Genomic DNA, 14443 nt, shown 5'->3' with positions numbered 1-14443 from the left:
GCTGGGACGGCGGGCTTGCTGGGATTTGTAAACAGGCGATCGTGTGAGACTCAGCGGTGGGACTAAAGGAGGCGACACTGTTTTGTGAGGGTCCTCGCCCCCCGGTGCCTATGGCCACTGCGCCCCTGCGCTCCGCGCCCCGCGACTGCTGCAGGCGCTCGCTCGCCCGCCGGCCCCAGTTTACCGCCTCCTTTTCCCGCCGGGGCGGTTGCCATGCAAATGTTATTCCTCAGCCGATCACGTGTCCTTTGAAGGGCCACGTGGATTAACAAAGCTGATCTGCCCCCAGCTCGCCCCCCTCGGCTGCTAATTTTTTTTTTCTCTTAACTTCTTTAAAACTGATCTTCAATGCATACATCCTCCAAACCCAGATCCCCTAATCCTATGGAATAATTCAACTCGTGAATGCCCTTGGAGCCCTAGATGACCGCTTTATAAGGCAGCCCCTTGGAGTTGGGAGGCCTGCAGTCTACCTGGGACCATCCGAGAGGCACACGAGGTGGAGAGTGGACGGGTGCCCGGCGCCACCGCCTCTCTCCGAGGGCGCGTACTGAGCAGGATGTCAGACAAGCTCAAGGAACGCAGAGTGAGTCCTTGCGCCCTGGCAATGGAGGCCTGGGACTCATTGACCTGCCACCTGGCTGGACCGACCTCTAAGATGTAGCCACGCGAAACATTGAGTGTGGAGGAATCCTACGTGCTTTAGAAAGGGGATAGAGATAGAAAGGGCGCGTGCTCAGCCCCGGAGAAGTTCATTCTCGGAGGCTGGCGGCGATCTCCCCAAAGTCACACGCTTAGCGTGCCTCAGTGGTCAGATTGGGTTGGATGGTTTAAAGTGGGACACACCTGTGCGGACCGGCGGGGAGAAAGCTCCTCGGCCTGAGTGTGGCCAGGCAGAGGTCCTTTCCAGGGATTCGCCTCTGAGCGCGCAGCTATTATTAGCTCTTGCCTGGGGAAGGCAAGACACCCTAAACGTAAAAACAGAAAAAAAAAACTCTCTGTTTACAGAGAACTCCGGTTTCCCATAAAGTGATAGAAAAGAGAAGGAGAGATCGAATCAACCGCTGCTTGAATGAGCTGGGCAAAACGGTGCCCATGGCCTTGGCAAAGCAGGTAACATCCACAGACTTGGGTGTCAGACGCTGGGAGCCCTGCGCGGCCCTCCGGACCCAGAGGCGGTGGGCCTGTGTGGTGGACCTCTCTCCACGGGCGCAGATCCCCAGGGGCCCGACGCGGGGTCACCTGAAGCCTGCTGGGGTTGCACTGGGATGGCTGAGCCGCCACAAGTAGCCTTTTCTCCTTTGGCAGAGTTCCGGGAAGCTGGAGAAGGCGGAGATCCTGGAGATGACGGTTCAGTACCTGAGAGCCCTGCACTCCGCCGATTTTCCCCGGGGAAGGGAAAAAGGTGGGTGAGGAGAAGGGAAGGAGTGGGGAGCCACAAAGACTTGGGGCGGGGTGGGGGGAGGAGGGGGAATGATGAGTGTAAGATCGTCGCCGAGAAATGCATCCTTGAGAACCTGCGAGATCGGGGAAAGGAAAGAGTCTTGCCAAAGCAAAGCCCCTCTCCAGCCGGAGCGCTGGCGGAGCCGTAATGGAGAAGATTTTTGCTGGTTTTCTGGATCTCCCTCAGGGAAGGATGGAGGAAGGAAGTACGGCTTTTGCCGGGGGAGGAGGGAAGAGGGGGGGCAGGTTGTTTGCTGGAGCAGACCGAAAAGAAGAGGTCAGCCCTCAAGAGGGACCTTGGGCCAGGAAATGTGATAGCAGACGATCGACCCGCCCTAGCCCGCAGCCTCCCGGTGGGGAAGGGACCGCTCACGGTTTTCTTCTTCCTTACCATCTTTGCTGCCTCTCCAGCAGAACTTCTAGCGGAGTTTGCTAACTATTTCCACTACGGCTACCACGAATGCATGAAGAATCTGGTGCATTATCTCACCACCGTGGAGCGGATGGAGACCAAGGACACGAAGTACGCGCGTATCCTCGCCTTTTTGCAGTCCAAGGCCCGCCTGGGCGCAGAGCCCCCCTTCCCGGCCCTGACTTCGCTCCCAGAGCCGGATTTCTCTTATCAGCTGCACCCGGCGGGACCGGAATTTGCGGGCCACACCCCGGGCGAGGCCTCCGTGTTCCCGCAGGGTGCAGCCCCGGGGTCTTTCTCCTGGCCACCTGGCACAGCCCGAAGCCCAGCGCTCTCCTATCTGCCCAGCGCACCGGTGCCAATCTCGAGCCCCGCGCAGCAGCACAGTCCCTTCCTGTCGCAGGTCCAGGGCCTGGATAGGCATTACCTCAACCTGATCGGCCACGCCCACCCCAACGCCCTCAACCTGCACGCGCCCCAGCACCCCCAGGTGCTCTGACACCCGCCAGATGGCCTTCCGCTCTGGGCGCGGTTTAGGGGAAATGTATATATTGTGATTGTACAGGTGTAAATATTATGCCCACTACACTGGGTGGGAGCAGGCCGCGAGCGAATTAGTCTTCAAAGGATTGTCCTCTGGCAATAAACGTTTTGTAATTAAGACCCCAAGACGTGGATTCCTTTGTTACCTTCTATCCTCTCCGAGACGCCAAGGGTACAAGAGGAGGCCCTTAGATGACTCTAAAAGAGAGGAAGGCTAAATGGAGGCTTAAGCGGCTATCATTGGAGCCATAGCTTAGGGGTGGAACTGTTTTCGGTTGCTCCAATCCGCGTCGGTCAGCAGCCAGCGCGTCTTTGCCTAGGCCTCAGAAGGAAGCTGAAGCTAGGAAAGAGGTTCTGGGCCCTGAGAACAGGCAAACGGAAGGACTCCAGGAGAAGAGGCTTTGAAGAACTTCTCTCCTGCCGCGGGACTTGGGTGTCCTTTCTCCCTCCAGGCAATTGTGACCCGGGGCGCACGCACGGGCTGGCGCGCAGGTCTGGAACGCAGCAAAACCCGGGCCTGCGGGACACCGAGCTGTGCACGACCTTAACACAACCCTGGGGGGCACGGAGGAGAAAGTATACGGGTGTGTAGGAGAAGTAAGGTTCTGATACGAGACATAGAAACAACATCCATCCAAGTTTTCCTGTTTTCGGACACTAGAGAGTTCAGGGAAGGCGGCATTGCGTTTTTTACGCACAGATCAGCCCAGCTGCAGCAGTGCAAGGTGACTGGGTAGGCACTGTACTGGTTGGAAGATGTATTCCTTCCCCAGGGAATTGTATGTGTGTGTCCCCCCCCTCACACCCCATCCAGCGAGTGCCCCCTTCCCTCCTCCTCCCCCTGCCACCCTCCCCCCCCCCATCACGTAGACGGAGCTGGGGTTCAAGTTGTCGGGCCTGGAGACAAAGGTTCATCCTCCACCCCCAATTCGCAGCAGAATTTTAAAAAATTGTTCGCTTTCCAGTCAGGGCATTTAGGGAAGTAGACTCTAGATAAAACTTGTCTCTTAAGGGATGATGACCGTCGATCCCAGCACATCTGTGCTTTTCCACAAAATACTGAGAACATTTTCAATAGCAAGCTACAATCACTTTTTCTGAGACCCACATCGCCAAGTGGAACTCCATATTGCTTTACGTGAATGGGTAAAGTAAACTAGCTAGCTATCTAAATGTTTCCCCTGATCATTGATTGTTTTCTTGGAAATTCTATCTTTGGTACCTTTGAAATAAATAATTCGAAATGAGATTGAACCATTTTCCTGTCCCCAGGAGTCATCAAGCTGAAGATGCAGGAGGCCAGACCATAGTAAATTAACTTCTTCTTTTTCTCTGGACAGGATTTAAGAGAACTCTGACCTACTTTGTTTACTGAGGTCAGAGAATGGGATGTCCTGCAATTTGTAAACCAACAAACTTCATTGCACAGAGACAGACAAACAAACAAAACTTTTCCTTGTGCCGTCCATAAAAAATGACACTTGTAATTGCATATATTGTGTGTGGGGGAGCTATACATTGTAGTAAAGTTCTTGCATTTAAAGGATTCTTGAAATAACATTGACAACATGGGACCTAGCACCTTCTTTATGAACTGATAGTGTGGACATGGACATGAACATCAGACCAGACGGCCTTTGTGGCTAGCAAATATACATGGAGCGATGTGGGATAAGAGCAAATTATTCAGGGAAGGGAGAGTGGAAGGTGCCCATTATTGAAACACATGTCTTACACCCATTTCATCAGTACTGGATACAGAATATGAAGAAGGCCTTTCAAGGATTTTTCCCCCCTCTGAGCATTAAGCCAATCTGAATTCCCTTTGGCAGTGAAGCATTAAAGATATAGTGTTACCCTGGAAATATAAATTATTAATATATTCAGCATTTTCGTCGCTTCTCAACTGTTAACCAAATTAGACAAAACTTTCTTTTGCTAAGTAGATTTTCTCTCTGGGATTAGCTTTGGGTCACCATAGTAAAAAAAACTTTGCTCATTTACATATAATTTTACAAACTTCACTGGTCCACCACAGTCTTTGTACCTCAAATGTTGGTATTCTTGATTTTTTTTTCTTTCTCATTTAACTGTGGAGGATAAAACCCTGCTTTGGATTTACAATGACTTTAGGATAAAAGTTTCCCTCCCCCTTTCTCTCCTTCCTCATGCGTGTCTGTGTGTGTGTGTGTGTGTGTGTGTGTGTGTGTGTGTGTGTGTATGTGTGTGTGTTGTGTCTTTTTTCTTTTTTTCTGAAACCTTCATCCAAATACCCAACTCTCTAGGCTTGGCCAAAAGTCAAACTTGGAATAGTTTAACTTTGTAAAAGATTAAAAATGTCACTACAAAATGGAATTGATTCAAATCTCATTGTGACTTTAATATGTCCTTCCTGCACTTTCTCCAGCCTTCTGCTTCAGCCCCCATCTCCCCCCCCCCCCACACACACACCCCTACTCCCCATCTGAATCTCTTATGGCCAGTCCCTCCACTCTTTCTTTAAGTAAGTTGTATAGTAATGGTTTCCAAGAGAGGCCCGACCAAACCCAGAAATAACACAAAACAAAACCCAGTGGGTTTGGCTGGAGGTAAGCCATTGTGACGCCTCTGAAAAGGAAAACCTCTTGTTCCTTGAGCTTCATCCTTGAGTGGGCAAGAATAAAAATAATCATCCGCATGAAATCAAAGGTTTTCTCCCGAGGCTTGAGGAACAAAGCTCATGGCTGGTGCTTTGGGCCTGCCCCCTGGCTCTGCAAGGCTAGAACTAGTAGCTTCCAGGCACTCCAGCCACTTCTGGGGAAAGGCCAGTAATACAGAGCTCACTTGTGCTTCGAAGCGTTATTAAACAAAGACAGCTCCATGGAGAGTAGGGGCCCCTCTAGTCTGGGTCTCTAGATGCCAGGAAAGGAAGGCAAGAAGCTGCCATCTAAGTGCCTGAGCTTACCAACATTGGGAATTCCGAGGAAGTCTGAAATAGATGTCTTCAGGAAGTCACACAATTAGAAAATGAGCCAATACTGGGCATGTAGTAGAAGCTCAATAAATATTTGTGGAATGATCGAATGAGCTGCCTCATAGGACTGAATTTCTTGGAATTCTGCATTAGCTCTTCCCTAAACCTCTGGACTCTGACATCAGTCCCTTCCTATGTCATCTGTGACAAGAAAGTCATTGTACACCCAACCAGTCAACTGTGGCATAATCCACCCACATTCTGAAGATGACAACCAAGAACAACTACCCCGCTTTTGCCTATGAAGTCAACTTTATGTCCATCAGCTTGAACTCAAGTCCTTGATGCTGTACCTTAGTTTTTTCATTCAAGGTTAGTGCTTTACCACTTGAGCTACAGCTTCACTTCTAGCTTTGTTTGTTTGGTTGTTGTTGTAGACCTTGAACTCGGGGCATGGTGCTGTCCCTGACATTTTTCACTCAAGGTTAGAACATTACCACTTTAAACCACAGCCCCACTTCTGTTTTCTAGTGGTTTGTTGGAGATCTCAGCCTCATGAGTTGTTAGGATTACCGGTGTGAGCCACCAGTGCTCAGCTTATCTCTAGCTTATACATGGAAATGAGTCTCATGGAATTTCTTCCCCAGGCTGGTTTCAAACTACGATTCGCAGATCTCTGCCTCCCGAGGAGCTTGTTTTTAATACTAATTTTAATTGTACAGGTAATATGCATATTTATGGGAAAGCATAACATTTTAAGACATGTATACAATGTGTAATGATCAGATGGAAGTAACTGGCATATCTTTCACCTCAAACAAATATATCTTTGAATTAGAAACATTTTTAAATACTCTTTGGGCTAGAGGGTGTGGCTCAAATAATAAAGCACCCACCTAGTAAACACAGGATCTGAGTTTGCATCCTAGTACCAGCCCCCCAAATCATCTCTACTAACTATTTTGAAATACACAAGTAATTATTGTCGATCATGGTTACCTTGCTATACTTGAGGAACATTATTTATCCTATCCAACTGCACTCTTGTAACTGTCTTCTCTCTGTTCCCCCGCCCTTCTTCCTAGCCCCCAGTAACTACCATTCTACTCTTATTTTGTGTGTGTGTGTGTGTGTGTGTGTGAGTCATGAGGCTTGAACTCAAGGCCTGGGCACTGTCCTTGAGCTTTTTTGCTCAAGGCTAGTGCTCTACCACTTTGAGCCACAGTGTCATTTTTTGATTTCTGGTGGTTAATTGGAGGTAGGAGTCTCATGGCCTTTCCTCAGACTGAGTAGCTAGAATTCTTGGTAAGTGTGAGCCACCAGCAGCCAACTGCCATTTTACTCTTTATAATAGGGAAAATAGCAACTCATGAGAGTTGAAAAAAGTCACCCAGTGGGAGAAGAACTAGATGAGGTTTCTGGTCATTACATTTATATGATAGAAACACTTGGAGTGATCTCAGTGGAGCTGTTGTGCATTAAGAGGTTGAATCTCTTGACAGTGTGCCTTGCTGCCTCTCCTGACCTGACATGGTGCTGGATGCTTTATACTGCCACTCCCGCCGTCTCACAATAACCTCTGCGTAGGTTTGACTCCCCACAACTTGCTGATGGCTAGCTTGAAGAATTTCTCTTAGGCTACACATGAATTTTACAGCAGAATTGGATTTGAACTGCACTGTATGTATTTCCTATTTGTTAAAGTAAAGGAAGCTCTTGATTCTAGACAGTAGCTGCCACAATCAAGAACATTCTCCCACTTTCTTAGTGGGAGAATCAAGACTATTCTCCCACTTTCTTAGAATAGAATGAGCAGAGCCTAGGTTTAGGAATTCTTTTTATTCCTTGTGTAAAGTTTGGTCCCCTATGAGATTGGACAGCTGAAGGTTTTAATGTACAATCAGTTGTCCAAAAATCTATGGGTTGACCCATGAGTCAAAATCTTAGAGAAAACAATTGTATTTGTTCAGACATGATTTTTTCTTGTCAATATTACGTAACAACTATATAACCACTGTAACAATAACTGTTAAAATAATAATAATTATAACAATATAACAACTAGACACACAGCATTTGCATTATCCCCATAACCACATAAATGAATGGTTAAGTCTTTGTATTTAAAAGGGGGACTGAGGGTGGGGATGGGAAGGAAAAACTGAGAGAGTACAAGGGAAGGGGTGACATTGCCCAAAAAGAAACGTACCCTTATGTAACTGTAATCCTTCTGTATATCGCTTTTATAATAACAATTTTTTATTTAAAAATAGGGGACTGTAGTCATGCTGAGAAGTAGAATGCCTGCCTAGCAAACACAAGGCCAAGTTCAATCTGTGGTACTGCCACAAAAATAACCCATGCACTCTGGGCATGGTTCCAGCTTTTACCCTCCGCTCCCTCATTGCCTTCTACTCTCCACATCACTCTCTAGGCAACAACGACCCTGGTCTTCCCTCAGCTGCCCTGAAATGCTCAAGTTCTCATCTGCATGGGGACCTTCAAAGGTTCCTCCCCAACCCCATCTGTCATGATCAAGGCTTAGCAGTGCCTTCTCAGACACCTTGCATCAAGTAGACTCTCCTTCATTGACGTGCTGAATTCCCAATGGTAGAAGCCTGTTGCATTTCTTTCCCTTCAAATTACTTATCATAATTACGTAGTAGTAAAACATGCATAATTTAATATTGACCATGTCAACCATTTTTTAAAATTTTGCTGTTTTGTGCCATTACATTCATGTAACCCTCACCCTTACCCTTGCCAGAACTTTTAATCTTCTCTAAATGAAATTCTACCCCTTAACCTTGTATTTTACCCTCACCCCCCAGCTCCTGGTAACCACTTTCTATTTTTCTAATATAATGAACTTGGTTACTCTTGGCACTTCATACATGTGGAATCAGTCAATATTTGCCCTTTTCTGAGCTGCTAGGGAAGACAAGGACCTGGAAGAATAAAACCCTACATGAAGACACCTCTAAAATATTCTTTTCATTTCCAGCTAAAACTGGAATGCCTTAGCATATTCTCAAGCATGCCCTGAGATATTTCTGTCTGCAATTTAAAAAAATTATAGTTAATGTTCATGATAAAGTTTAATGGAGTGAAATTAACAGGGCCACTCAAGTTAAAGTGACAAAACATAGAATTAAACATTTCATATGAAGATTCAAAGTTCTAGTCAACCTTGTTTCCATCACTCAGTAATATTCTGGGCTGCCAAATACTTGGCCAAAAGGTTGATATCACTCAACTGCTACTGATAGGAAGATATTAACTAACAAAACCAGGATGAGCCTTATCCCAACCTTGCTGATAAATCAAGAGACACTGGTGAGAAATCAGTCTGAACTTTTAGGATCTGCACAATTCTGCCACTTCTAAATGGACCCTTTTAATTTTCTTATCACAGAATGGAATGTGTTAAACATAAATAAGAAAATAAAGCTATCCACAATTCCACCATCCAAATTTGAGTAGCCAATATTAACATTTTGATGTAGGGAGAAACGATCACTTACTAAAGCTTCTTTTCCTTAAAGACATTCTTCCCTCCTACACATTTAGTGCTGATTTATTTGGACAACTGCTAAACGCATTGCCAAGAAACACTCTTCTGAAAAAGCTAAGCACAGTGTATTCAGAAAGAGTCCCTGTTGCACTCTGGATAGAGGCATAGCTCACACACAGGTACGACCTGCCCCCATCTGGGACTGGCCAGGTGTGCGGCATAACCTGCTTCTAATCCTGGGTGCCTCCAGTAGCATATCACTTACTGTGCCCCGCATGAGACTTTTCTCCATCTCATTCTGAGAGCTGCCATTTTTGAGCAGCTTCTTTTTTTTTTGGCTGTTTCTTTGCGTTCTTTCTATTTATTTTGCACTTCTATCAGGATGGAATAAAGCTGTTAATTTTTTTAATATAGTCATTGCTTGACACATGTTATGGCAACCCCTAGGTACATCACCTTTATTATAACAATAAGAAATACTTAAAGTTTTAAATTTAAAAATAAAAAATTATCTTTAAGTAGTTGTTTTCCATTCAACCAATCAGTTTATAAGTACAATGTGTCTTGATCAATAGCACCCCTTCCATGATCTCTCCCCACTTTCCCATCTTCCATTTTTTATAATGAAAGACCCAGGAATGCTCCTGTCCACTATCTTTATAAGGCAAACTGAGCATGTCCCAAAATGTTCTCTACAGTGCTTTCCTATATAAATACACATCAGCTCCTCAAATAAAATCCCCATGCTTCTTTTGTTTGAAGAAGACATTGCTTTGGAATTAACTCCTATGCTTTTCTTGCCTGTAGCAGGTAATAAAATGGTCTCCTCTCTTATTTCTTGATCATGCTTGTCTCTGGTTTTATACTCGCTAGTATGTGAAAACATTGCATTCTGTTACATTTCAGTAACTAGTTTATTTAACATCATGTGTTCAGGGTTCATCTGTGTATAGTATGTGTTGGAATTTCCTTTCTTTCACTTCCAAGAATTGAAGTTGTTTGGTCAGGAGGTTATTCTATGTTTAACTAGTTGAGAAACATCACACCATTGTCCACAGAGACTGCACTGTTTTACATTCCTATAATTCACTAGGGTTCTAATTTCTCTTTATCTCACACACATTTACTTTCTTTCTGTACTTTTTAAGTAACAGCTATTCTAATGTGTGTGAGGTTGTTTTCCAACTGCAATAATTTTTTTTGGGGGGGGGTCTGGTTGTGGGGCCTGAACTCTGGGCCTGGGCACTGTCCCTCAGCTCTTCAGCTCAAGGCTAGTGCTCTACCACTTGAGCCACAGCACCACTTCCGGCTTTTTTCTTTTTGCTTATGTGGTGCTGAGGAATCAGGGCCTCATGCGTGCAAGGCAAGCACTCTACCATTGAGGCATCTTCCCAGCCCTACAACTGCAATTTTTGACTTGAGTTTCTCTAATGTAAAGCAAATGTTCAATCAATGTTGAACATCTTTTCCTGTGTTTATTGGTCATTTGTAAATGTTTGGAGAAAGGTCTATTCAAGTTCAATTCTTAATTGTGCTGGTTTTATTCTTGCTGTTGAATTTTTGAGGTTTTTTATGTATTCTGGCTTTTGTTTGGATATATGATTTGTAAATATTTCCCCTTGTTCCATGTTTTGTTTTTCACTCTATTGATAGTAACCTTGGATCCGCAAAGATTTTTTTTTTAATTTTGATGCAGTTCAACTTACCCACTTTTTATTTCATCGCTTTCACTTTGGTTTTCTATACAAGGAATCATTTGCCATTTTAATTATAAATTTATATTTTATTTTATGATAGACTATAGAAGCACAAAGGCATCAACTTCTGTTTGATTACTATTAAATTTCCAGGACTTATATTGGGGTGATGAATTGTCATGTTCCAATATATGTGCCTTTAATCTGATGGGTACATATCTTTTGATGTATCTGTTTGAACTCAGGGCCTTCCACTTGCCTGGCTTTTTTGCTGTTCTGGTGCTTTGTAACAAACCACACCTCTAGCCTGACCTTTTGCTAGTTATTTTGAAGATAAAATCTTATGGACTTTGCCTAGGCTGGTTTCAAACTATCATCTTCCAGAACCCAGCCTTCTGAGTAGCTAGGACTTATAGGCATGAGCCACAAGCACCTGGCTCTTTTAATGTTTCTAATCTGTGATACAGTATAGTACTATAGACAGTTGCGTATTTACACAAGGAATATCAGTTAATAAAGGTAATTGTGTGTGATAGTCACACTAAATTAAGGAATATGGATGTTAAGTCAACCCACTTGTAGTTTAGACATGTTTAGGGAAATAAATACAACAGGAAATATGTCAATGTACATTTTTAAAACATTGACTTTATGATACAAATGTGACTCTATATTTCTTTATTCACTAGAAGCTTTTTCAAAACATTCTTAGATCCAAGATAATGAGTCCCTTCACCAGCTAGAGCGAACAAAGCCTTCCTTTGTCTTCTGATTTTGTAAAACTTCAGAGAAGGTTAACAAATATTAATCTTCCTTTTAAATCAAGTAAATCTGCAGGGATTTTCTTTCATTCTTGTTTCAGGGAGTTGTAATGTTGTCAGAAAAACGGTAGAGGGAGCACATGAGTTTTTGGCAGCTATTACTAACTACCCCTCCTCCAACAACCAACATTGCATTTCAGAATAGATTTACCAGTACAAAAGAGAAATCTGAAGGAAGGAAAGAAGAAAAAAGCCTACCAATGAGAAAATTAAAATTGCTCAAATCAATTTAATAATAAAGGATTTGTACAAACAGTCGAGACTTTCAAGCCCACCTATCAGATAGATAGTTTTTATCCCCCCACCCCCACCCCAAACTCAATGTGAACTTTATGTCCCATATCCATCACTGTTCTCAGTTCTTGAAAATCATTCCCGTGTGTCAAAACAAAATTATTACTGGGTGCTGGTGGCTCAGCCTTTCAGGAGGCTGAGATCTGAGGATTGCAGTTTGAAGCCAACCCAGGCAGAAAAGTCTGTGAGACTCTTAGCTCTAACCATCAAAAAGCTGGAAGTGGAGCTATGGCTCAAGAGAAAGTGCTAGACTTGAACAAAAACAAAACAAAATAGCTCAGGGACCAGTCCCTGAGTTCAAGCCCCAGGACCTTCCTGACCCTCCACAAAACCCCAATTACTAGGCAAGTAGCTTTAAATGTACTGTGCATTAGTTTTCTACACATATTTAAAGAATAATCAGTGAAATTATCTGGGGAAAACTACTTACATAGTGCAAAAAATAAAGATTGCAAAGCACAGAATACAGAATATAGGAAATACAGGCTTTATTCATTGAAAGTGGTGAGAAGAGCCACAAGCCACACCCCACGTTGTAGGAGCATGAGAAGGGCCCTCCCTGTGAGAGGTATGAGGTGTCTGAGACGAGCAAGACACTATTTCCTACCTGAAAGAAATGGTGCGTAACATTGACACTGCTTGCCTTATTCTACATTGAACCTTGGCGTCAGGCTCGAGTTCATCAACATCTTCTAGTCAGACCTAACAGTACACTGAGCTGTGAAGCAAGCCACCCATGACTTGTCAGGGACTTAGGCCTTTCTTGGGCCTCCCTAGGGTGGGTTGCCCAGAAAAGGGCTGTGCCAGGGATGAAGGTTTTACCTCTGTTTATAACTCTGTTTACAACTGAGCATCTGAGAACACATCTCAAAGTAACTGTTACTTTTTGAGAGGAGGGGTGACTGCTTTTGGCCTTGGGAAAAATGCAGATTTTGATGGGTGTGCATGATCTCTTACTTGAAGTTCAGAATTCTGTGTTTGTTTGTTTGTTTTTTATCAGTAGTTCACTGAGAATATAGACCTCCCTTTGTTATTTCAGAATGAATATCGAATCTCTGGGTAAAAGATGAGTTGTAATTCTATTGGCAACTTGAGGGACTGAATTTTGAAATGAACTGGGATAAATATATGACAATGGGTTATGTCTTGACATTATTTACAGGGCTTTACAGAAAAGTAAATCACTGCATTATAAGGTGGTTGTTTTCAATCACTTTGCTCAAATGAGTTATGTAAGATTACTAACTGCAACAAGTGATTTTCTCTTTAAAAAAAAAAAAACTTACTTTTTTCTCCCGAGTTAGATGATAATTTAGTTTTTGCTTAAGAGTACATTTAGAAAAGAAAGGAAACAGCAGGAGAGAAGGGCAGTGTAATGGCATGACCTTAAAAAAAAATCTCTCTTAAGTAGAGTGCTAGTAGCTCACACCTATAACTAGCTACTCAGGAAGCCAAGATCTGAGGATCACAGTTTGAAGTCAGCCTGGGCAGGAAAGTCTGTGAGTCTCTTAATGCCACTAAACTATCAGTAAAAGCCAAGGGTGGAGCTGTAACTCTAGTGGTAGAGCTCTAGCCTTGAGCAAAAAGATCTCAGGGACAACGTCCAGTCCCTGAGTTCAAGTCACAGACCTAGCAAAAATAAATACCTTTTAGCAAAATTAGGTTAAAAAAAAATATATACTGCCTGATAATGTTTAGAAACCAAAATTTTAAGCAACTTTTGGAATAAAAAAATGATAACGAGAGCTTTATTTTCTAAACACAGATTTAATTCATTTAGAATAAGAAGACTTTAGAACTAGATGTCAATTTTTATACAGGCTACATAAAATGTTAGAATTGACCAGAACCTCCAAATTATAGTAATGTTGAGGACTCATAGGACAACCCAATTAGTCCACATAGCTTCAGGATAAATTTTAGATTTAACTATCGGGCAGAAGATAGAATATATGCTCCTTTCCTTGCAGTATTTGTTCAATTAATTGTTAAAAGAAGTAAGGAAGAGCTAAGTGTCATGCCAATTCTTAGGGACTTCCTTTCCTCTTTAGAAAAATAAGGGATCTAGATTCAGTAAGATACTTAGTTGTCTCATGGGGCTGGGAAGATGGCTCATTGGTAGAGTGCTTGCCTTGCATGCCTGAGGCCCTGGGTTCGATTCCTCAGCACCACATAAGTGAAAAGAAAAAAGCCGGAAGTGGCACTGTGGTTCAAGTAGTAGAACGCTAGCCTTGAGCTGAAGAGCTGAGGGACAGCGTCCAGGCCCAGAGTTCAGGCCCCATGACCGGACCCCCCCCCCCCCCCGCCAAAAAAAAAAAAAAAGATTCTTAGGTGTCTTTTAAGATCTCACACTCTAGGCTTCTGATGATATAAGCATTCACCCCCAGAAGTTCTGTTAAACTACATGAAACACACAGGATGTACCTGCTTAAAGACTCTATATTACTACCTCATCTTAGGAATGAATGGATCACATTAGATGGTCTTATCCTTTATAGAAACTGTGCTAGTGAAGAGAGAGATGAGAACTAAAATTTCCCCTTGGTGACAGAAACTCAGCAGCAAAAAATAAAGGGAGGAAGGAAGGACGGAAGGAAGGACGAAGGAAGGAAGGATAGGAGGGAGGGAGGGAGGAAAGAAGGAAGGAAGGAAGGAAGGAAGGAAGGAAGGAAGGAAGGAAGGAAGGAAGGAAGGAAGGAAGGAAGGAAGGAAGGAAGGAAGGAAGGAAGGAAGAAAAAGTTATATTAAATAGGTAGGTTTCATTAA

At 43.7% G+C, this 14443-nt stretch overlaps 1 protein-coding gene across 2 annotated transcripts; it reads left to right on the top strand.

Annotated features, from left to right (window-relative positions):
* Positions 1-517: 517 nt before the first annotated feature.
* Helt (helt bHLH transcription factor) lies at positions 518-2412 on the top strand. 2 transcript variants are annotated; one of them, XM_070015982.1, is made up of 4 exons: positions 518-586; positions 1009-1113; positions 1309-1405; positions 1858-2412. In XM_070015982.1, exons 1-4 carry the CDS (start codon positions 560-562, stop codon positions 2352-2354), a joined length of 726 nt encoding a protein of 241 aa, XP_069872083.1. In that variant the 5' UTR covers positions 518-559; the 3' UTR covers positions 2355-2412. The 2 variants fall into 2 exon arrangements, with proteins under 2 accessions (XP_069872083.1, XP_069872082.1); XM_070015981.1 differs by having other exon boundaries at positions 1855-2412.
* Positions 2413-14443: the final 12031 nt, after the last annotated feature.

Source organism: Dipodomys merriami, unplaced genomic scaffold (assembly GCF_024711535.1).
Source record: "Dipodomys merriami isolate MVZ:Mamm:240054 unplaced genomic scaffold, mDipMer1.0.p SCAF_12, whole genome shotgun sequence".
NCBI lineage: Eukaryota > Metazoa > Chordata > Mammalia > Rodentia > Heteromyidae > Dipodomys > Dipodomys merriami.
This window is presented reverse-complemented; position numbering and strand designations above follow the sequence as displayed.

Bases quoted from the DNA above. Each gene is read 5' to 3' on its own strand.
- Helt (XM_070015981.1), top strand. From the start codon at position 560: ATGTCAGACAAGCTCAAGGAACGCAGA. The intron at 587-1,008 runs GTGAGTCCTTGC...CTCTGTTTACAG, and splicing joins ACAAGCTCAAGGAACGCAGA to AGAACTCCGGTTTCCCATAA. The intron at 1,114-1,308 runs GTAACATCCACA...CTCCTTTGGCAG, and splicing joins CCATGGCCTTGGCAAAGCAG to AGTTCCGGGAAGCTGGAGAA.